This window comes from Rhinolophus sinicus, linkage group LG01 (genome assembly GCF_036562045.2).
Source record: "Rhinolophus sinicus isolate RSC01 linkage group LG01, ASM3656204v1, whole genome shotgun sequence".
Classification (NCBI taxonomy): domain Eukaryota; kingdom Metazoa; phylum Chordata; class Mammalia; order Chiroptera; family Rhinolophidae; genus Rhinolophus; species Rhinolophus sinicus.
This window is the reverse complement of record NC_133751.1, coordinates 24,958,989-24,981,017: the sequence shown is the minus strand read 5'-3', so window position 1 is coordinate 24,981,017 and position 22,029 is coordinate 24,958,989. Positions and strand designations below refer to the sequence as shown.

The window sequence follows — 22,029 nt, the reverse complement described above, 5'->3', positions numbered from 1 at the left end:
AACACGGTATTTACCCTTGAATTACAAGTTTAGACCATGATTTCCAACTCTTAGAAAAGACAAAAAGAGGGAGAATATAATGCAAGGATGCTATATAGAAAAGGCACTTTGAAAATAATGATGAGACAGAATTTTTGCCTTGGAGGGCTTTATAAGAGAAAATGAAAAGTAGGCATAAGAAACAAGTGGTCTGCAGCTCTTAAGGGGCACACAATGTTAGATACGTCAGAATTTAATATCTTTTTTTAACTCATGAGAACGTAATGAACAGTTTTTCAACAATCCCAAAGATCCATGGATGTTCAGGATATTTGTACTGAAGGGAATTCTGTTTTCTTTGTAACTGTTGTTTATTTTAATTAAAGGTTGCAGAGAGAGTGGCTGCAGAAAGGGCAGAATCTTGTGGCAATGGTAACAGTACTGGATACCAAATTCGTCTCCAGAGGTAAAGAATGTTCATGCCTTGTTTACTGAGAGATTTTAGTGAAAATGTAAAGCTGGAAATTGTCCCCATTTTTATGCTGATTATTACAGTTAAAGTTAACATTTAAAGTAACTGAAGCATAGGAGGCTTGCACCCACAGAGCCATTTTTTTAACCCAAATTCAGATTGGATTGCTATTTTAATGTCTTTTATGTTATGGAATGATTAGAGAACTAACTTATTTCCTGGCCGTACATTAGAAGACCATCACCTGTCAGTTTCCTATACCACCACCACCCAGCCCCTGACTATTGATTTTGGTATCTTTAACCCTCTGATCCCACTCCACTGTATTTCTTTAGTACTTTTCTGGAAACAAAGTTTCCATTTACCTTTTTAAATCAACTGACTTTCCAATCACTGAATGGAAGTTTAGGCCTCTAAGTAATGTGTCGTTTTCTGAATGTTAGTGGTTATGCCTTTAAAAAAAAAGTATTAACATTGTAGCATGACAACAAAAATAATGTATGATGAATTTGAATGTAGTATTTCTCATTACCCTGTTGTGGTAGGCATTCCTATAACTAAAAAATTAAGTATGAAGGTATTCATTAAATTGACAATTTTCTAACCTTTTGTTAGAAAGGTACTTAGTAATTTACCAGTAAAGAAACTAAGAATTATTAACTCTTGTCTTTCGTTTCCAGTCGGTTGCCAAGGAAACAGGGTTCTATCTTATATTGTACCACGGGAATCATACTTCAGTGGCTCCAGTCAGACCCGTGAGTATGTTTCAGTTCAGGACATTTAGTTATTTTTTAAAAATCTAATGATTAAATTGGATGATATTGATGGTTGACGTAAAAGTATTCCTTTTTCAAATTTCATACTGAGTTACATACTTCACCACACTTCTGCTTTAGGCATTTGTCCAGTGTTAGTCATATCGTGCTTGATGAAATCCATGAGAGAAATCTACAGTCAGATGTTTTAATGACTGTTATTAAAGATCTTCTCAATTTTCGACATGACCTGAAGGTAGTATTGATGAGTGCAACATTGAATGCTGAGAAATTTTCAGAATATTTTGGTGAGTAAAATTTATGATTGTTACTGTAGAAAGTTACCACAAAGCCATTAGATTCAGAGTTAATTTTTCAAAAATCTAACACAGTGCTAAGCATCGAGTAGTCAAAATAAGTGTTTAGCAGTTCATTTAACATTTTCCTAGTCTCATAAATTAGAGAATTGGGGCTATTTTTTAAATAATGGCATCATCTCTGTTCTTGTAGTGAAGATGTAACTTTTTGGTGCTGCCACCAGATAATTAAGGTGGCATCAATGAAGTCAAGCCACAGATTTGAATAATTTTATAATTTTTTAATTTTTTTTTTTTGTGTGTGTGATTCTTCCGTGGCTTTTATGTATTATCTATTACAGGTTAGGGTAGCAGTTGGCTAATAACAGTAATACTAGCGACAAGTTACGGAATACCTTCAATGTGCCAGGTAGTATGTTTGGCACTTTGTGTTTATTAATTCTCATACCACCTTGTCAGGCAAGTGCTATTGTTTCATTTTTACAGATGAGAAAACAGCCTCAGAGCAGTTAAGTAGCTAACCCAAGGTTGCATAATTAACAGAGGGCGAGGGGATTTGAAACTAAATTTGACTAGTTGCAAAGTACCTTTTAAAATTATGCTTCACTGTCTCCTGCTTATTGGGGAAGGAAGGGGGAGATGAGAGAGTTAAAATGGAATAGAGCTGTATTTAATACATGGTACTGTATTTAATACATGTTTAATACATGTCAGACCAATTTAATATATGTTCTTGTATTCAGCCTAGTTGACGCTTAAAGCCTTGTGAGATTGGTTGAGTGTATCATATCTCGTTTTCTGATGAGGTATCCAGAACTAAATTTGAGTGATTTACTCAAACTTACGCAAGTCAGAGGCAAATCTGTGATCCACCTCAGATAATTTGACCTCTGCTGCAGTGTTGACCTTTGTTTACAGTGTGTACTGTTTGTTTTGTTTGGTATAAAATAACATTTTAAAAAACAGTACTAAGAAATGTTTTTTTTAACTAGTGATTCTAAAATAGTAACAATTTAATATTTGGTTAGGTATTGTTTTAACTATCTTGCTTTTCCTGATGCTGGGTGCCACAAAAAGAATGCTTCTTATGTAGATTTCAATAAAATCTGCACTGCCCCATCTTGGCTAATGATGAAGAGAAAATAACTTCTAACGATTTTGAGTCCAAATTAAAAGTCTCTATTCTTTGGTATTCTGGGTTACTTTGTAGAACTGTGAAATGTGTGTGCAGTTTAGTAGCAATGAAGATACTGAGTCAAGACTAGATCGCTGCTTTTATTGAACTAGATATGGAAAAAATAAGGTAGAACTGTAAAAGTTCAAGACCATTTTCTGAAGTTAAAAAAAGTAATACACTTGTCCTGTCTATAATGTTTATTTTTATTTTGAACATTTGGGTATAGACTTATATTGTGTCTACCATGATAGGTAACTGTCCAGTGATACACATACCTGGTTTTACTTTTCCGGTTGTGGAGTATCTTTTGGAAGATATAATTGAAAAAATAAGGTGAGTAAATATTGGGAAAAAATAGGTTAAAAAAGTACTAATATGTCACCTTTCCTGCAAACTTTAGTTTCAGAAACTCACCCTTAACTCCCTTCTAAAACATTGTTTTTCCTTAAATCAGGGATCCCAAACTTGGTTGCAAATTAAAATGGCTTAGAGCATGTTAAAATTTAGATGCCGCATTCACACTCCCTACTTGAATTACATTACAGAGTCTGGGCTGCTATCCAGGCCTCAGTATTTTTTAAACATCCCTGGGCATACAGAGAACAAACTGATGGTTGCCATTAGGGTGAGGGTAGGGGGCTGGGTGAAAAAGGTGAAGGAATTAAGAAGTACAAATTGGTAGTTACCGGGATGTAAAGTACAACATAGGGAATATCGTCAATATTGTAATAACTATAAATAGTGCAAGGTGCGTACTGGACTGATTAGGGGGTCACTTCCTTAATTATGTCAGTGTTTGACCACTGTGCTGTACCCCTGAAACTAATATAAAATAATGTTGGATGTCAAACAAAATAGGTCCCTGGGCAGGCAGCAAAGCTTGGGAACCTCTGTCTTCAGTGCTTAAATCTCACTTCTGGTCCTCATACCTGGTTTTTATTCTCCTCGCACTTCCATTCCCCACCCTTAAAAAATGATTTTCCCCACGGGTTCTCAATTAGCCTTTTCTCAGTCTGATGTGATTTCACTGTGCAATCCTGTTTCCATGACCATACTTCTATATTGTCATAGCTCTCTGAACTATAGCCTCAAAACTGGAGCTCTTCTGAAATGTAAACTTGTTATATAACTCTATACTCAGAAGCATTCCAGTACCATAGATACTGGATACCTAGAACCTCACATTTTTAAAACCAGAAATCATTATCTTACATTCCATTCCCACCATGCTTCCACCAAAAATTAAAACAATGTGTTTTGTTCAGTATGCTTTATCGTGCTTACTGATAGTCTCCACCCAGTCGTCTAAGCTATAAATTTAGAAACTATTAATATTTATCAAGAAGTTATATCCTAGGATAAGTTAAAGGGTTACATATTTAGTAAGTCTTTCTGTACTCCTCGCCCCTGTAAGGCAAACCCTGAGAGCTTTCGCCTTGAACATGTCTTCTTATTTTTATTTCTTCTACTGAAGGGCCATATAACGTCTCCGCTGCTAATATAATAGTTCCTCTTTTGGCACTATGGTCTTCACTCTTGCAACTGCTGCCATGTATTTTCCTAAAAAATCTGGTCATGTGAGCTTTCTCCCCCTAGGCAAGACTGCTTAGAGTTTTCTGTTTAAGAACCTTTATTGATTGATCACAGTGTATAGCAGAGCACCTCACTGGTATGCCCAAGTAAGTCACTGATCCCCACAAAACTCTGGCCATTAACCGTAGCTACTAGCAGCCTTCTTCAAAGGGTTGTACAACATTGGTATTTTGATGAGTACAGCGCTGGGAAAGCGCAGCCCCATAGGAGCAGGTTCCAATTCCATAACAAGTTCTCTCAAGGCTCTTTATAGTCTGACCCCATCCTGTTCTAGCCTCACGCATCCTAAGTGCACCATTCTCTGCTCTGCCAGCATATGCTTTTATTCACAACTTGGTGCTTTGATACATGTTATTTCCACCTTTTAGACATACGTTTGTCTCCTTTCCATCATTTCATCTGTAAGCTGTTGATTATGTAAAAACAAATCCCAGGTTGATTGCCTGTTAAGGCTTCTCTGATACCTCCCACAGAATGAGTTGCTTTCTCATCCAGACTCCCATTGCACTTTTATCATGATCCTTACCTTATCATAACACTTACCTTATTGCCACGTAACATATCTCTTTATATTTGCCTTTTGTACTAGGTTTTACATTTTTCAAGGTCAAGGATTTGTCCTGTTCATCTTTGTAACTAATGCATAGCACAGTGCTTGGCCTATAATAAACATCTGAATAAGTATATGGGCCGATGTAAAACACTTGTGAGGAGATTTTTCAAGATTCTACAGCTTGTTAAATGAGAAAATGAAGAAATGATAGTAGGAAGGTGAGAAGAAAGATCCTACTACGTATTTTACATGGAGAGAAGTCAGCTGAATTTTTAGTAGACATTTATTTAACATATTTTTTAAGGTATGCCTTGCACTGTGTGGTAGGATCTGAGCCTAAAACAAGGAAAGACTTGGTGCATACCCTCACAGCTTATATATCTAGACAGAGATAATGTGTATGCTATTAATATAAAGTATGACTGACCTGTTCTGGGGAAGTAGTTTGTTAAGGATGAGATTATATAGCAGGGATAGGCTGGGCAAGTCAGGAAAGCAGTGAAATTCAGAGTAAGACAGAAGGAAGTGTGTATGTCAGAGAGGATAGGACGTACTAAAAGTGAGGTAGATAGAATGTTCTGGTTTTATCAGTGCCCATAAATTTTTATGCCCTCCCGCAATTCCACTTTCCAGCATGTGTCCCACTTCCCACCACAGCACATTTACCAGTTGTTTTCTAAGAGAATAATAATCAACAGCTTGACAATAATGAAAACAAACTTTCAGAGATCAGTAATGTAAAATTACATAAAGATGAATTGCTTTCTTAAGCTCAATAGAAGACACCTTATGTTCAAGGAACTGTAGCTAAAGGGTCTCTTGAAGCAAAAGGATTGTATCGATTCACTCGTCAATTGGTAACTGGCCCTAAGAGGGGAGTTGAAGGAGGGTGGTCCTTGGATAGAAGTTTTCTGCAGAAACCCCCAGCTATCCCCTTCTCAGAAGAGCTGCACTACAGGAAAGTAGGGAAGACAGTAGGGTGAGATGATACGGAGGGTTGTGATTGGGCCCTTGGGCATGGGGTCGAAGGTTTCTTCTGGTGTTGGAATTGTTGGAAGCGGAGACAACTGGGTCCATCCTGCTGACTAGGACTAATCTCTGTCTCAGGTTGTCCTACCTCACGTTGGTGACTCTATATGTATCGAAGACTTTAGGGGATTCCTGGGTCACAGGTACTGAATAGGGAAGGGGATTAACACTTCTTTTGGGTGTCTGCTGTATGTCTGCTGTATATCAGGCACTGTGCTTTTACTCTCTTTTTTTTGTTTTTAGTCTTACGCCAATACTGTTACAAGGGTACTAAGCTCTCAAGAAAACTAAAGGCCAGAGATTCACATAGCTAGTCAATGGCAAAGGAAGGACATCATTCCCATATTCTGAATCACAAAGCCCATGCTCCATACGCCCTGTTCCATCTAGATGCTGTCCCTAGGTGAACTCTGAGGGGTTTGGGGGTTAAAGTTCAGGTTCATTTTTCTTTGTCTCTCTCCACTGCCATGCTTCTCAGAACCTATTTATAGTAGGTGACATTCTTGCGGAGATGTGCCCTGCTTATAGCAGTTAGTGCAGCATGGTGGAGTCATAGCATAGCGTTGGACAGACATGAGATCTGAATGCTGATCCTGGCTCTGCCATTAGCTGTCTGTGGGCCTGAGCAGAATTAACAGGTCTCAAGCCTGAGTCTGTGGATCTATAGATACACTATCTGAATCTCCTGGAACACTAATTAAAATTCCTGGATTTGCAGTCCCCAACCAGACTTGAATCCAAATCACAAGGTGTAGGATTTAGGAATCTATATTATACAAACTAGGGGATTCTTGTGTGTACTCGGGTTTGGAAACCTATATGTAAAATCTGAGTCTTCTGCTAGGCAATCATAACTATTATTTTGGACTTAATGCTAACTTTTTTTTAGAGCAAACTTAAAATTGAAGGTGAAAGTTATTCTAGTGTTTATTTTTCATTTTGATTGCTGAAGATGATCTAGAGATGTATATACTTCTACAGGGAAGAGTGATTTTTATACAAAATGTCAGATTTTATGTTAATGAATACTTATACTTGCAAATTATATTTAATTAGTGTTCACTAGAAATTATAGTGAAAATGTTCTTTTAAAATCTTTTTCAAAATTGTAAATGTAAAAAGTTGTAGATATTAGCTAAAACCAGAGTTTCAAAAAAGTGAAGCTATTTAAGAATGTTTTTATTATAGATATGTTCCAGAACAAAAAGAACACAGATCCCAGTTTAAGAGAGGTTTCATGCAAGGGCATGTAAATAGACAAGAAAAAGAAGAAAAAGAAGCAGTCTATAAAGAACGCTGGCCAGATTATATAAGGGACCTGCGGAAAAGGTAAGTTATATTTTGTTTGAAAGTAAGAACACAGTGACTAAATGACTAAAACAAAAAGCAGGGATTGTCTTCTTGAATTTGTGCATATGTAAGGAGACCATCACAAGTCTCATATTTCAGCTAAATACTATGCTGACTTGACTTGTAAACACTATTATTATCCCAGTAATTCCCCCATTTGCAGGTTGAGTTAATTTTTAGAATTTATAGGAAGTTAAACCTTAGGAAATGTTACCCAGTATTTCATGATTGTCTACTTTGATAGGTATTCTGCAAGTACTGTAGATGTTGTGGAAATGATGGATGATGATAAAGTTGATCTGAATTTGATTGCTGCCCTTATTCGATACATTGTTTTGGAAGAAGAGGTTAGTTTTGTTTTCTTCAAGTAGCATAATTTTAATTTTATTTATCAAGGCCATGAAAAAGAAAAAAAAATTCTTAAATGCTTTTTTAAAAAAATAGACTATGGAAGAAATTGCTTTTAACACCAGGAATAAATCTCAAAATACCAAAAGATTTAGCCATTTAACCTATTTGAAGCAAAGACTGAATAAATGAAATCTGGTTTATAAATCCTATTTTTAGAAAACAAGTTTATGACTCTTTAGTTATAATCAGTAACCAGAATTAATCCTGAGCTAGTATAATTTTAATGAAGACTTAAGCGTGCACAGATTTTTACTCTCTGTGTATTTTGTTATGTGATCCTTTGTAATGATTATTTCCCCTCCATACAGGATGGTGCAATATTGGTCTTTCTACCAGGCTGGGACAATATCAGCACTTTGCATGATCTCTTGATGTCACAAGTGATGTTTAAATCAGGTATTATAGAAATTTATTTTATTCCAGTTCCAAGAGTGGTACTTGAATCCTGTAGCCTGGTTTTTATCTTTTATTTGCAGAAATGTTGCTTCTAAGGCCACCTCAGTATAAGAACTTGGTGGCCTTAGCCCAGGTTGGGTTTATTTCAAAAGCTGGAATTTTTTTAACCTGAAGTTCCAGGTCATAGATGAAGATGGTGGGTATGTAGTGAAGTTCTTTATTTAATATTACGGTGAGAATATTTTCCTTCTTTTCCTACATTTGCCTAATAAACTTGAGCCTTTAGAGTTAAGATGTTGGCATGTGAGGTTTTTTGTTTTTTTCACTCACTGCTACATTTAGTTGGGCAGAAAAGAAGTTTGAAAGTATCCCTTAGCCCAGTGATTCTCAGCTATGGTTATACAAGTTACCCTTGGCGCTTTAAAATTCAGATACCTGACGCATCCTCACCCCAAATCTAAGAATGTGACCTGAACATCTGAAGTTTTAAGAATTCCTGAGGTGATTCTGATTATTAAACAGCATGTTTTGAGAGACATAACCTCTTCTGTCTTAGAGAAATGCATGGGGACATTTTTTCCTCTATAAAATTCACTTAAAGCATTTTCAGATGTCATTTTTAACTTCAAGTCAATCAAATGCAAAGTAAATTCTATTTAGTGTTTTATAATTCTGAATATAATTCTGACTTTAGTCTGTGGAAGTACTTTTGACAAATTTTAATTTTATAAAACTAAAAAATATTTTGATCTAATTGTATTGGCTAAAATAGTCAAAGGTGTATTTTTTATTCTTTGTTAAGTCCTATTATGGTAGTGCCCTCAAAGCACTCTCTATAATTAAAATCATTTACTCTTTTTAAGTTGGAAAAGTATTTTTATCTGTTTACCATGACCTGTCTATCATGAAATACTGCCTTTTCTTTTAAACAATAACCTTTCTCTATAGAAAAAGAACAGTCATCATTAAACTCTACACTGAATTATTTTTTTAAACAACTGAAATGTTTTGTTTTTTTTTCGGCTGAACTTTCCAACTTTGGCCTCTTTTTCTCCCATCATAAACACTACTTATGGTCTACTTTTAGTTTTAAAAAATGTGATTGTGTATATATATTTATGAAAAAAATCGGGGGAAGATATATACCAAAATGTAATATCATTTCTGGAGGAGTGGGGAAAGGGTGTGATATTCTAGATTATTATAATTGACTTCATTAACTTTTTATAATAATTTAATTATTTTCAAGAATGTAGGTGTTTATACTTTTACCAACAGCTGAATTTCTTCTAAAGCAAGTCGTTCAAAAATTTAACAAGGGTCTTTTCTTCTCAAATAAATTATATTTTAAAATTTAGCCTTAATAACCAGTTATACAGTAGAACGGGGAAAATTGATTGAACTCTATATGCTGACTGAAAAGTAAATCTTGAAACACAATTTATCAAATGCTTATCAACATTCTTATCTCATAAGAGCGTAGACTTTGTTCCTGTTGATTACTTTGGTTGTGTAATATCAGCATTATAAACTATTTTTATCCCAATTGCATTGTCTTCAACAGAATTTTTACTTTTATTATCCCTGACTGCTCATTTTTTCAACTTTGTAATGAAACATTTTAAACTTACAGAAAACTAGAGAAATCATATGACTACCATAAAGCAGTTACTTTAGTGCAAGAATTATTTTTGGTGTCTAATTTTTTTCCTTTTTAAAGTAAATTGTAGCTGTCACATTTATCTCTAAATGTATAATCATGCTTTTCTAAAAATAAAGACAATTCCTTATATAACCACAATGCCATTATCATGGCTAATCTTTTAACATCATCTACTAGTTCAGTCTATAATCATGTTTCCCCATTTTTTCCCCCAAATGCCTTTCACAGCTAAGTTGTTTAAAATATTGAAAAAGTTAAACCAGGTAAATCTTTGACTCTAGCTGTAGAATATTATTCCCATCTTTTCCTTACTTTCCCCCATGGTAATGACTTATGGAATTTTCTGGATTTCTCTGAATTTTTATGGTGTCGTTTCATTTGATCCTCTCTTACATGTATTTCCTATAAACTGGAAATTATATCTGAAGGCTTGATTCAATTTTAGTTTTTTGGCTTGAGTTTTGATTGAGTTGATGTATTTCATACTGTGTAACAGAGACAAGTAATTCAGAGCATTCTTTTCTAGCAATACCAATTGCTTGACAGCATTTCACTACTTTTTAAGTTCAGAAGGATCATAGAGAGTCTATGGGAAGATCTCCTTTGAATAACAACAGTTCTCCTCTGGGAATATAGAGCTACCTTGAATCATTTGGGCACAGTTGCTAGAGATTGAAATCAGTTTGCAGTTTTTGTAACCACAGCTAACTGTGAAATTTACCATTGCTGCTTTAACACTCACCCTCCATTCCATACTGTGCCACATCAAACTTTCTATTAGCTAATAATCATGAATGAGTTTGAGCTATTTCATTTTGAAACTTAAAACATAAATGTAATTTAGATTTCTAACAAAATTAATGTTTAAAAATGAGGGTCACTTTTGGAATGTATTACATTTAACCAGTGCATTAAAATAGTGAGGACCATCCAAAGTACAAACTTAGATCCATTTTAAGTAAAATTCTTTGATCTTCTATTAAGGAGTGGAAATGGAGTTGATGCTTTTCTAGTATTTGAAAACATTGCCTCCAACTTTTAAGCATTCTAAGAATTTGGGAAATATGCTAATCTAATAATAAAATAATAATAAAATCTTGACAGTAACTTATTAGAGCACTCAGAAAACAAGAACATAAGAATAAAGTTGGTCTGACTATATGTAAGAATATAAATTAAGAATTATGTGGCTTAGCCTCTGAACTCATTATTCCATATATGTCTGATGGAGCTTTTCTGCAACTATCTTAAAGTTTAATTTTCCTTTTAATTTTCAGACAAATTTATTATTATACCTTTACATTCACTGATGCCTACAGTTAACCAGACACAGGTATGTTGTTAAATTTATTCACTCTGTCTTTTAAACTGAGGCAAGCTTACAGGACTGATACTTGTGTGTTTCATTTTATTACTATGTTTTTATTTTTAAGGCATATTTTCAAATAGTAATCCATATAAAAAATACTCTTTAAGTAAGTACCTTTCCAAATGAGTCTTCAGGGGATGATTTTTCAAAAACTTGAATAAGAGGGTAATCCACAAATCAAATTAATTTTGTCAACAGTAGGGAAAAGTTTAAAGATTGGTTTCACCAACAACTTGTGTGGGTTTCCTGAATGAAAGAAGAAGAGGTATGTGAATACCAAGAAAAATAACTCAACCTAGAAATTAAGTATCTGACATACTATATACCTTGATATTTGAAATTGTTATTTAACAGAATTAGTATATTAGCATGTATGAGATTGGCCTATTTTGTATGGTTTTGAATATTTTGGCTCAGTCAGATTCAGGGATCCCTAGTTAGAATGAACACTGCATTCTCAAAGGCAAGGTAATTTTCTGCAGTGTTTGTGGGCCCTGGTGGAATGTGATGGATCAGAAAATCTACTTCTCTTCCCTTTTAGTTTTTCCACTCTTTTTGTAAGAAAATATCAACACATTTTTTTATTGAGACCCTTTTAATATCCTTTCTGCTGGTTCCATAGTACTGAGTAAGGCTCAGTCAGCTGAATTAGATGTAGAGTGCATACCTGAGGGAAAAGAAGAGGAAACAGAGAACCCTTGATTCCGAAGACTGGACGGCAGAGTATCCAGTGAGAAGGCACTTCCATCTCTGACACCCTAATAGTTAATTATTTATTCCTTTACTAGAGAATATGTGACTCGACTGGGAAACAAGATTTCTCTATTATTGATTATTATTTTTATACTATAGGGGATAAGTTTATGCTTTTTTTTTCCCTTTGCTTTACAGTCAAGTGGTACTTGGCTACATGTCTTCTCATCTATTTGGGTGGCCTTGTCAATGCTGGTATTGTTTATAGGATTCAGCGTTTGAAGGGGATTTTTTTTTTAATCTAATTAGATTTCAAAAGCTACTATAGATGGTACATCCAGCTAATATCCATTCTGATGAGTTAGGCATTTGCCTGGTTGATTGGTGTCCTTACCATATAGTTTTGGGTAATTCATAATTCTTATCCTTAAACTAAATTTCTGTTCCTTCCTTAAATGTTTGATTAGACTCTAAGATGTTTATACTGTCCAGTTTTTGTTTAAAAACATTCTATAAATTTAAACTATATTTCATTTAAAATCTTGTTTCTGACATCAGTGGAGATTTCGTTTGGTTTACTGAAAAGGAATTTTGTAGTATTGAAAATGTGTATACCTTATAAATGCATCTGTAAATATTAGATGTGTACATATGTCAACTAATGAACACAGAATACTAAAAAAGAACAGTATCTGAAGGAATTCCTCCAATTGCAAGAATGATGTATCAGAAATTACTATACTTTTGGAGTTTTGATCTATTTATTCTTACAGGTGTTTAAAAGAACCCCTCCTGGTGTTCGGAAAATAGTAATTGCTACCAACATTGCAGAGACCAGGTAAAAATAGATTTTAATATCAACCTAGTGATTACATTAGTTTTGAGCCTGATAAATGATGAACATACCTTAATCTTTTTTCTTTACAAAATGCTTTGCAATTTCTTGAAAATTAATTTAGTCATGGTAGTGAGCATAGGTTTATTTTATTGTTTTGTTATTTAACCTATACTAATGTTTTAGCCCTCTTCAGAAACAGCCTTTTAAGTGGTTTTTTTTCCAAACCTTTCCTAAAGAATCATGGGAGCTGATGTCAGTTTTGTTCTCTTTGCCTTTTGTTGGTTGGGGATGGACTTACTTGGTAATTTGGCAGTCATTTATTAGGTTGGTGCAAAACTAATTGTGGTTTAAAAGGTTAAAAATAATTTCAAAAACCGCACTTTTACACCAACCTAAATATGTACATCTTTTAAAATGTATTCTCTTGGAGGTATACCAGTATCACTGCAACAGATTGTTCTGTGGAAACTGATATTAAACCATGGCACTGGGGGCGGTGGGGGGTGGCGGAGTGTCCACAAAGCCAGGTACAAATATCATCACACAAGCTGTGAAGTCTGGCTGGGGACAAATAAGAACTCAGCAGGTCCTCTGCAGAATTGGCACTGTGCTGCCACTGCAGCTGCTGAGGCTGCCTGCAATGAGGTGCTGGATCCCGTAACTGCTAAGTGTGGGGAGAGGGGTGAAAATCCTGAACTGCTAAAATCTATTTCATCCAGTAAAAATGCTCTAAAATCCCTCTCTGTGGGCCTGTTATAGATTAATGTGCTTTTAATACTTCATATATCTATTTTCCAAACAGCATTACCATAGATGACGTGGTTTATGTGATAGATGGAGGAAAAATAAAGGAGACACACTTTGACACACAGAATAATATCAGTACAATGTCTGCTGAGTGGGTTAGTAAAGCTAATGCCAAACAAAGGAAAGGTCGAGCCGGAAGGTAAGATGGGACCTTTGTCTGAAGCCTTTAGAACACACAAACATTTTAGGTAGTAGTAAAATGTACTGCTGGCATTTAAAAGTATTATCTATTAAGAGTTACCTTTCATATTTTTTGAAACTTACTGTAGCACATTTTTAAATGGGAAAGTTGTTTTAATCATAGTTTCTTTGGAATGCTATTTTATGATTTTTCTTATTTCTCGATCCAGTTAATGAAAATTAATATTTATTTTTAATTCTTATTAGCTATATTACCTATATATATTTTTTTCTTAAAAGCATATGTACTAATGATAATGGCAACTACTAATACTCTGAATGACAGGCCGTCTCCTAATCATATTAACTTGCTTAATCTTCATCAGAATGCTCTGAGGTTATTATCTCTCTGTTAAGGCAAGGAAATTAAGGTACAAGGAAATTAAATAATCCATTTAAAGTCACACAGCTTTGTAAGTAGCAGAGCCAGGAATTGAATCCAGCAGTCTGCTTCCACAGTCTGGGCTCCTAATTTCTGTACTGGACGGAGCTGTACTGTTAGTAACTGGTGAAAACACAGGGAAAGTACCTTTTTCCATTGATGTAGTGGAACATAAGAAATGAAAATATCTCTGTGTTAATGGGAGGAAAATGATCTGCCTTTAACACAAATACTTGTACTTCTTGTTCATTTTGATGCATACTTCACAGTGTTTACATCCTTATGCATGTGCGTGGTAGAATCATCATCTGGAGTTGTAGAAGAGAGGTTTTCTTTAGCCTCTTACACGTAGAATGAAAAGATTCCCATTAGTCTTCAGATACTGGCGTAAGTAAGAAAAGGAGAGTTGAAACAAAACTTGACAGACCATTTTAAGTTTGTAATAGATCTATAAAGCTCTGGCTCACTTGCTGTAATCTTTGCAGATTATCCCAGTATAGCTTGACTTCCATGTAGTTTATTAGATTATGTAATTGATGCTGTCGAGCCTAAGTCATGGCTTAGTCCAGGAAGTGTACTCCTCCAGTCATTTATTAGGGCATAACTTGATTGGGGACCAGCAAGACTAGGGTCTTCCCATGCAGACCTGTCACACTACTGGATACAGATTTAGAAAATATTCACCGTAGTACATGGGTTTTGCACACTTTTATATGTGAATAGTACATACTCCAGGCCTTAGGTTTGATCCATGAAACAATTATGGAAATCAATTAAACGAAGTATTAAAGTTTATCTGACTCTTCATCCCCACTATCCTAGTGGAGGTTAACTGTGGAATTACAGTGTTTTAATTCAAATGGAAAATGGTCCCTTGTAGGATCCATAGATGTAAATTCCTTTAGCAAAGCCTAAGATTGGTAATTATTTTGAAGGAGAGAGCAAACTATATTATGTGCTCCTCAGTGGAGGCTCTCTCTGTTTCTTCAGGCATGATACAGATGATGGGTCTTTGTAGACTTGTGACAGAAATTGCTAAGAATTTTAGAATGTATTTTTATTTCTATAGGAAAAGGGCCTCCCCCTCATAACGAGCCCATAGAAACATTATTTTGCTTGAAAATACGTAAAATGAATACCCTCACCTGTTCACATCTATATTTAATGTCCAAAGAATAATATTCTTGTCACTAGATGCAAACAATAAGAAAAAAATGACTAACATTCCTCTGAGAGCTCACTAAATATAGCACATACCGAAAGGCTTTTTAAATAATATAGACAGGCTAGCATAATGTCAGGATTTATTACATAAAATGCTCATAAGGCATTTAAAAATTCACCTGGGTAGACTGCTGTTACTGAGCACAGTAGTTTGGATTTTACTGTAAGGTGGAAACTGAGAACCAAATTACTGGTGGTGGGGAGGGAATCTTGTATTTCTTAAAACTAGGACATGGGAATATCAGATTTAAAGCTCTTCAAAACAGGTGGGGAGAAGAAATACATGATTAATAAAAATAATCATTAAATAAATGAGTTGTGATGTGGCTTGTAAGAAATAGATATTGCCTACTTTCCTTGTCTACCTACTCTTTTCTCTGGAGTTCTAAAAAGTCACTGATAAATGTTCCCCCGACACATTTTTTTTTTAAGAGTCCAACCTGGTCATTGCTATCATCTGTATAACGGTCTTAGAGCAAGCCTTCTGGATGACTATCAGCTGCCAGAAATCTTGAGAACTCCTTTGGAAGAACTTTGTTTACAAATAAAGGTAAATTAGGTGCGAGGGTTAAGAAACTAAATGGGGTGGGGTTCTAGTTTTTACCATGCATTTGTTTTCTATGTGGGTTTAGTAAACTGTTTTTAAACTTCCTTCAAAAGTTTATTTAGAAGTTTTAATCATGGAGCCAGATTGCCTGTGTTTGAATCCCAACTCCCTGAACAAGCTAGTTTTGTTACATTGGGCAAGTTATTTAAGTTAACCTCATATAAAATTCTTACTGGCACATAGTAAGTGTTCAGTAAATGTTAACCCCTGTTAACTTCATCTTAAGATGTTATCCCTCTTTATAACTACTTACTATTTTTTTAGTATCTTATATATTTTGATATAATTATCCTTATTTTGAAAATAATTGGAAATCAACTTGTTTGTTGAAATTTTAACCAACTATTCTCATTAGTAAGAGTTGGTGAGTGGTAGAAAGTAGTATATCAGCCTTGAAACATGTTTTTATAGAATCACAAATATAATTTTAACTTATTCTGGTACTTGAAAATCATGTATACTATGTTTTCCCGAAAATAAGCCCCAGTTAAGATAGCCAGTCAGATGCATTTAGTACATTATGACGATGTTCCAGAAGAAGATGACATGACTGTATTTGAATAAATGTAGATTGCTGTACATGAAAAAATAAGACATCCCCTGAAAATACGCCCTAATGCATCTTTTGGAGCAAAAATTAATATAAGACCTGGTCTTATTTCAGGGAAACACGGTAGATTTGATGCTTGATTTGAGTGAGTGACACAGGAAGACTAAGCTGTTATGTCAATATATGATACATGTTTAATTATATTTGTCTCTCCCCAGATTTTAAGGCTAGGTGGAATTGCTCATTTTCTGAGCAGGTTAATGGATCCACCATCAAATGAAGCAGTGTCACTCTCCATAAAACACCTGATGGAACTGGTAAACTTGATTTTGTAAATTCTAACTTAGATATAGAGTGTTAGAGCATGTAAGCCAGCTAATTATGTTATATTTACTCTCGTTACTGCAATTTTGCTCAGTGCCAAATTTGATACACTACTTGGTTTTCCAGGTTAGTGTGTGAAATATGAATTAGAAAGTTATAAAATGATACCTTTGTGATGTTCTTATGTAACTGGGCCCTTTCTACACAATATTTTTCATTGTAGGTCTGATTTAAAATTACATAACATTTTGAAATCTTTGAATTACAGGTCTCTGTCTTCATTTGTATTCTTGAAATGAATTTGGTTGATTTACTCTTTCTGATTGCTGTAATGTTGTTAGAGCTTTTGTCAAATCTAAGTAACTTGATGACAGTATGGACATGTTATAAAGGCAACTCTTATATTTTTAACAGGTGGCGATTCTCCAAAATATCATGTTCTCCTACCTGTCATTTTATTCTTACAGATTTTTTTCCTTAGTTTCTTTTTCATGAAGTCAGTGTTTTGAGTAACTCGTTGCAGTATTTTACATTTGATTGGTAGGCATCCCTGCCCAAGACCATGCTGTGAGGAGGCACAGGACTGGCTTTGAGTTAGTGTCTAGTGAGGAGGAAGGTACTGAGTTGAGTGCCCAGGCTGGAGAGAAAGAGGTTAGAGCTGTGCTGTCCAGTACGGGAGCCACTAGCCACATGTGACTATTAAAATTTGAATTCTCAATTACAAGTTCAGTATTTCAGTCACACGCACACATTTTATGTGCTCAATAGGCACGTGTGACCAAGGGCTACCGTATGGGACAGCTCAGAAACAACATTTGTGACATCGTTGCAAGTTCTGTTGCTTAGTGCTGGGTTAGAAGATACCAAAAATGTATTTTGCATACTTCAGTTTTATTTGAGCCATTCATGCAGACTAGTTTGAGAATTTGGCCCATATCAGAACATCGCAATAGCTCTAATAAATTTAAATGAGAAAGCATTGTATACTATCTAACTTTTGTTGGAATATATGTTAGATTTAGTGAGGTTCCCGGTATTAGTAAGTAGTATAGTTTTACTAGTGACCTCTGTCCTCTCCACTTTTGTCTAATAGAATATAGCTCTGGAAAGCTCGGTGGTGCTGAGAATAAGCTTACTATTTATGGTAGAGATGGACAACTAACTAGAGGACAGTTTGACTCTGAGACCTGAGTGGGATGACTTCCCTTTCCCAACTGAATTTAAGAGCCAGTGTAAGCAATTTGCAGCAACAAAATCATGAGACGGCCAGAAAATCCTTGCCAGCAGTAGGGTCTAGAGCCCAGATTTAAAAAAACACAAAAAAACCCCACAACTTTTTATTCTGAAATACAGCATGCCTATACAGGATAAGTGAACAAAGCAAAGGTGCCCAGGTTAATGATTTATCACAAAGTGAGCACTGTGTCATCATTACTATGTCAAAAAGAACATTCCCAGTATCCTAAAAGCCTACGTGCTCCTCTCCTGATCACGTCACTGCCCCTCAGCCTAAAGATAGCCTCGATCATGACTATGATGGTAATATTTTGCTTGTTTTTCTTGGTGGTTTTATCATACAAGTGCACATCTCTAGAAAGAGCTCACTTTAATTTGGCTTAATTTGTGAAATTTACATGAACCTCTCACTGGATGTAGGGGTTTGGAGGGGGGAACAGGATTCTGGATTCTTTCACTTAACATTGTGAGATTGAGCTGCATTATTGCTTTTAGTTGTAGTTCGTTCATTTTTATGTCTTTACCATACTTTGTTATATGACTACTGAAAGACATTTTGGTTCTTTACAATTTGAGGTTATTACATATAATGCTGGTAAGAATATTCTTAAATATTCGGTATTTCTTGGTACACATGTTTAAGTATATCTCATGGGTATATGCTTAGGAGTGAATTCACTGGGTCATAGGTATGTTGTGTGTGTGTGTGTGTGTGTGTGTGTGTGAGAGAGAGAGAGAGAGAGAGAGAGAGAGAATCAACTTGGTAGGTAACACCTAGTAGTTTTCCAAAGTTGTGGAACCACTTTACACTCCTACCTGTGCCACTGGTACTGGTAGGTGAGAGTTCACATTGCTGTAGCATCACCACCCTAGGTAATCTTTAATTCTAAGCATGCTGGTAGGTATATAGTAGTTTTGTGGTTTTAATTTGCATTACTGTGATTATTAAATTTGTGAGCAGCTTTTCATGGTTAATTGCCCATTTGGATAGACTCTTATAAATTATTGATGCCTGTTTTTCTGTTAGGTTGGAGGAGATCATTATATACTTCCTGTTTACTCTTGATCTGAACCTTTTGTCAGCTGTGTATTGCACATGTTTATATTTTTACCTTTTTACTTTTTAATAGTGCTTTAATAAACAAATTCCTAATTTTAATGTAGTCAAATGTCTCAGTCTTTTTCTTTGCTATTATTGCTTCTTATCTTTTAGTCAGTCTTTATCTACCCTGGAGTCACAAAGATATATATTGTTTTAATTTTACTATTTTGTTTTTCACACTTAGCTATATAATCCTTTGCAGTTGATGTGTATGGGGGTTTGGGGGATAGGAGGGGAACTGGGAGTCCAAAGTTTTTACATATGTAGATCAGTTGACCGAACACTGATCGGTCAACTTATCAGACTTTCCTTTGTTCTGCAGCCTTGGCCATAGATCTAGTATCTGTAGGTCCTGTTCTACTCTGTTGGTCTATATTTCTATCTTGAGCTGGTGCTACACTGCCTTAATTACAATATTGAGTCTTAGCAAACCAGAACATTATCCCATTTATTTAGGTATGTAATCTTTCTCAGCATTTCATTGCTGTCCGTGTAGGGGTTTTATAGAGCTGTCATAAAGTTTTATTTTTTGGTTACTTGTTTTTTTGGATTCTACCCTAACATTTAAATTTTTCATTTTCTTGTGAATCTGGTATTCATAAGTAACATTGGTTTTTGAATATTAACCTTGTATTCATCAATGTTGTGAAACCCACTTATTCTAATACTTATATGTAGATTTTTTTCTGCACAGTCACATCTATATATAATTACAATTTTATTTATTTCCAATCATCTAGGACCTCTAGTACAATGCTGAGCAGAAGTGGTATGATAATGTGTTCTTTTTCTCAAAGAGAAAGCTGTCAACAATTCATTGAGCATGTTGAAGGTTTTTTTGTAGAAACTAACAAGTTAAGGAAGTTTCTATTCTTAGTTTACTTAGAGAGTCTGTCATGCAGGGATAATTGATTTTTATCAAACACCTTTTCTGTCTCTAATGAGATTATATGATTTTCTTGTTTAATTTGTAATGTTTTGAATTACATTGATTTTTTTTTTCTAAAGGTTAAACCAACTTTCATTCCTGAAGCAAACCTAACCTTCTGGGATTCGATTTGCCATTATTTTGTTTTGGGTTTCTCATGCATAAGATTATTCATTAGTTTTTCTTTTTCCAAAAGTCCCTCTCAAGTTTAGATACCAACATTATGCTAGGTTCAAAAAACAAATTGGTAATATTATATACTTTTTCTTTTCTTATTCTCTGAAAGTTTTTGTAAGATCAGGGTTATTTCCTCCATAAATGTTTAGTAGGAGTCTGTGCCTGATGGGACACACATGGGGGTTTTTATTTTATTTTCCTTTTTGTTCATATTTTCCTGTATACCTGGTTATTTTAATTGTGCATTGGACATTCTATCTACCAAGTTCTTTGTAGATAAAAATTTGAAGCCTGGGGTGATGGTCGTTTCCATCATGGAGGATTTATGTTGCTTCTTCCAGGAAAAAAAAGCCCTAACATTGGGGTCACTTCCTGGACTTCTGTCATTCCTCACATCCTAGACTTGTAATTCTTTTGTTATCTCCTCTGTGTCTTCAAGCAGCTTTGCTAGCTATGCTCAGTAGAAAGATTGGACCAAATTATCTAGGTAATCAGAACAGAAGTCACCCCCATTTTTCAGGATCCTATGTATGTTCGTTATCTCTTGCCTTCCTGTCTTATACCTCCTAAACTATTAATACTAGAATCGATATATAATATTCTCTGAGTTTTTTGTTTGTTATATTTTTTCCAAAACTCTTGCTCTTGTGAGTAATTTCTTTATTCAATTGAAGGTTTTCTAATGTGTTACTTCTCTCCTAACATTTATAGTAAAGCCGAGATATAGATAAATTTAGTTTTTATTTATACAAGTTTAACTTTTGCTGACCTCAGAACTTATGTTTTGATAAAGAAAATTAAAACTGATGAACTATCTTAAATATTAGGGCATTTGGGCTTTAGAGTGAGGAGTGGCCTCTTTTTTTCTGTTTTAAGCAAACTAAAATTAACTTTGAGTGTGATGCTTTACGAGGTATGTTTTAAATATAAATCCTTCCTTTACAGAATGCTTTGGATAAACAAGAAGAATTGACACCACTTGGGGTCCACTTAGCACGATTACCGGTTGAGCCACACATTGGAAAATTGATTCTTTTTGGAGCTCTGTTCTGTTGCTTAGACCCAGTACTCACCATTGCTGCTAGTCTCAGCTTCAAAGATCCCTTTGTGATTCCATTGGTAAGAAAGATACAAAGAAAAGTCTGGGCATTTTTATATACACGGAATAATTGGTGCTTAGATCCAGTTTTCATTAGCTTTTTATTAGAACACTATTATCAGAGCAATTTAAGTTGCCTTTTCTGTATTTTTTAAGGGGAAAGAAAAGGTCGCGGATGCAAGAAGAAAGGAATTGGCAAAGGATTCTAAAAGTGACCACCTGACAGTTGTGAATGCATATGAGGTAAAAAAAACTTGTTCTGGATTGTGACATTTATTTACGTGAAAAGCTGATAATAGAATAAGACCATATTTAACTCTTTAAAATCTATATTATATAGATATTATATAGCCATCAGGAATAAATTGCTAAGTGAGATGAGAACATTTAAAATCAAGCGAATGTTTAAAAAAATTAACATCATTTTTAGTTTTGTAATAGCTTATTACATTTACCCTTTTGGAAAAAAAGTTTGTGTTTTGATGATAGAACAGGAGAACAATTTATTTAAAAATTTTATTTGACATTATTCATTTGTATCTTACTGACATTCATGACAGAAAGTCTCTTTGTTCATTAATAAACTATACCTATATTCAGATTTAACATTTTGATAGAGTATTATAATCTTGTACATTATTCAGAATAGAGGGACATTTTCTGTTCCCAAAAGCCAGGCTTATCTGAGGGATAAACATTTATTACCCGTCTTTGCAAAATATAAATGTAATTTAGTTTATCGAGACAGCATCTTTTTACTGTAGTTCTAGACTCAGTTTTATACTGCATATTAGGGGAAAGTTTATGTTTTTTTCCTC

The 22,029-nt window shown here is 34.7% G+C and overlaps 1 protein-coding gene across 1 annotated transcript in view; it reads left to right on the top strand.

The window, feature by feature from the left end:
- The window catches only part of DHX36 (DEAH-box helicase 36), a 41,551-nt gene that overhangs the window by 11,119 nt on the left and 8,403 nt on the right, over positions 1-22,029 (top strand). Inside the window, exons 6-19 of the mRNA XM_019731989.2 lie at positions 366-445; positions 1,132-1,206; positions 1,348-1,514; positions 2,952-3,033; positions 7,064-7,204; positions 7,470-7,572; positions 7,945-8,032; positions 10,973-11,028; positions 12,531-12,595; positions 13,398-13,541; positions 15,621-15,738; positions 16,564-16,662; positions 21,058-21,231; positions 21,368-21,454. Coding sequence (XP_019587548.2) covers positions 366-445; positions 1,132-1,206; positions 1,348-1,514; positions 2,952-3,033; positions 7,064-7,204; positions 7,470-7,572; positions 7,945-8,032; positions 10,973-11,028; positions 12,531-12,595; positions 13,398-13,541; positions 15,621-15,738; positions 16,564-16,662; positions 21,058-21,231; positions 21,368-21,454 — 1,479 coding nt within the window. The remainder of the gene's footprint in view (positions 1-365; positions 446-1,131; positions 1,207-1,347; positions 1,515-2,951; positions 3,034-7,063; positions 7,205-7,469; positions 7,573-7,944; positions 8,033-10,972; positions 11,029-12,530; positions 12,596-13,397; positions 13,542-15,620; positions 15,739-16,563; positions 16,663-21,057; positions 21,232-21,367; positions 21,455-22,029) is intronic.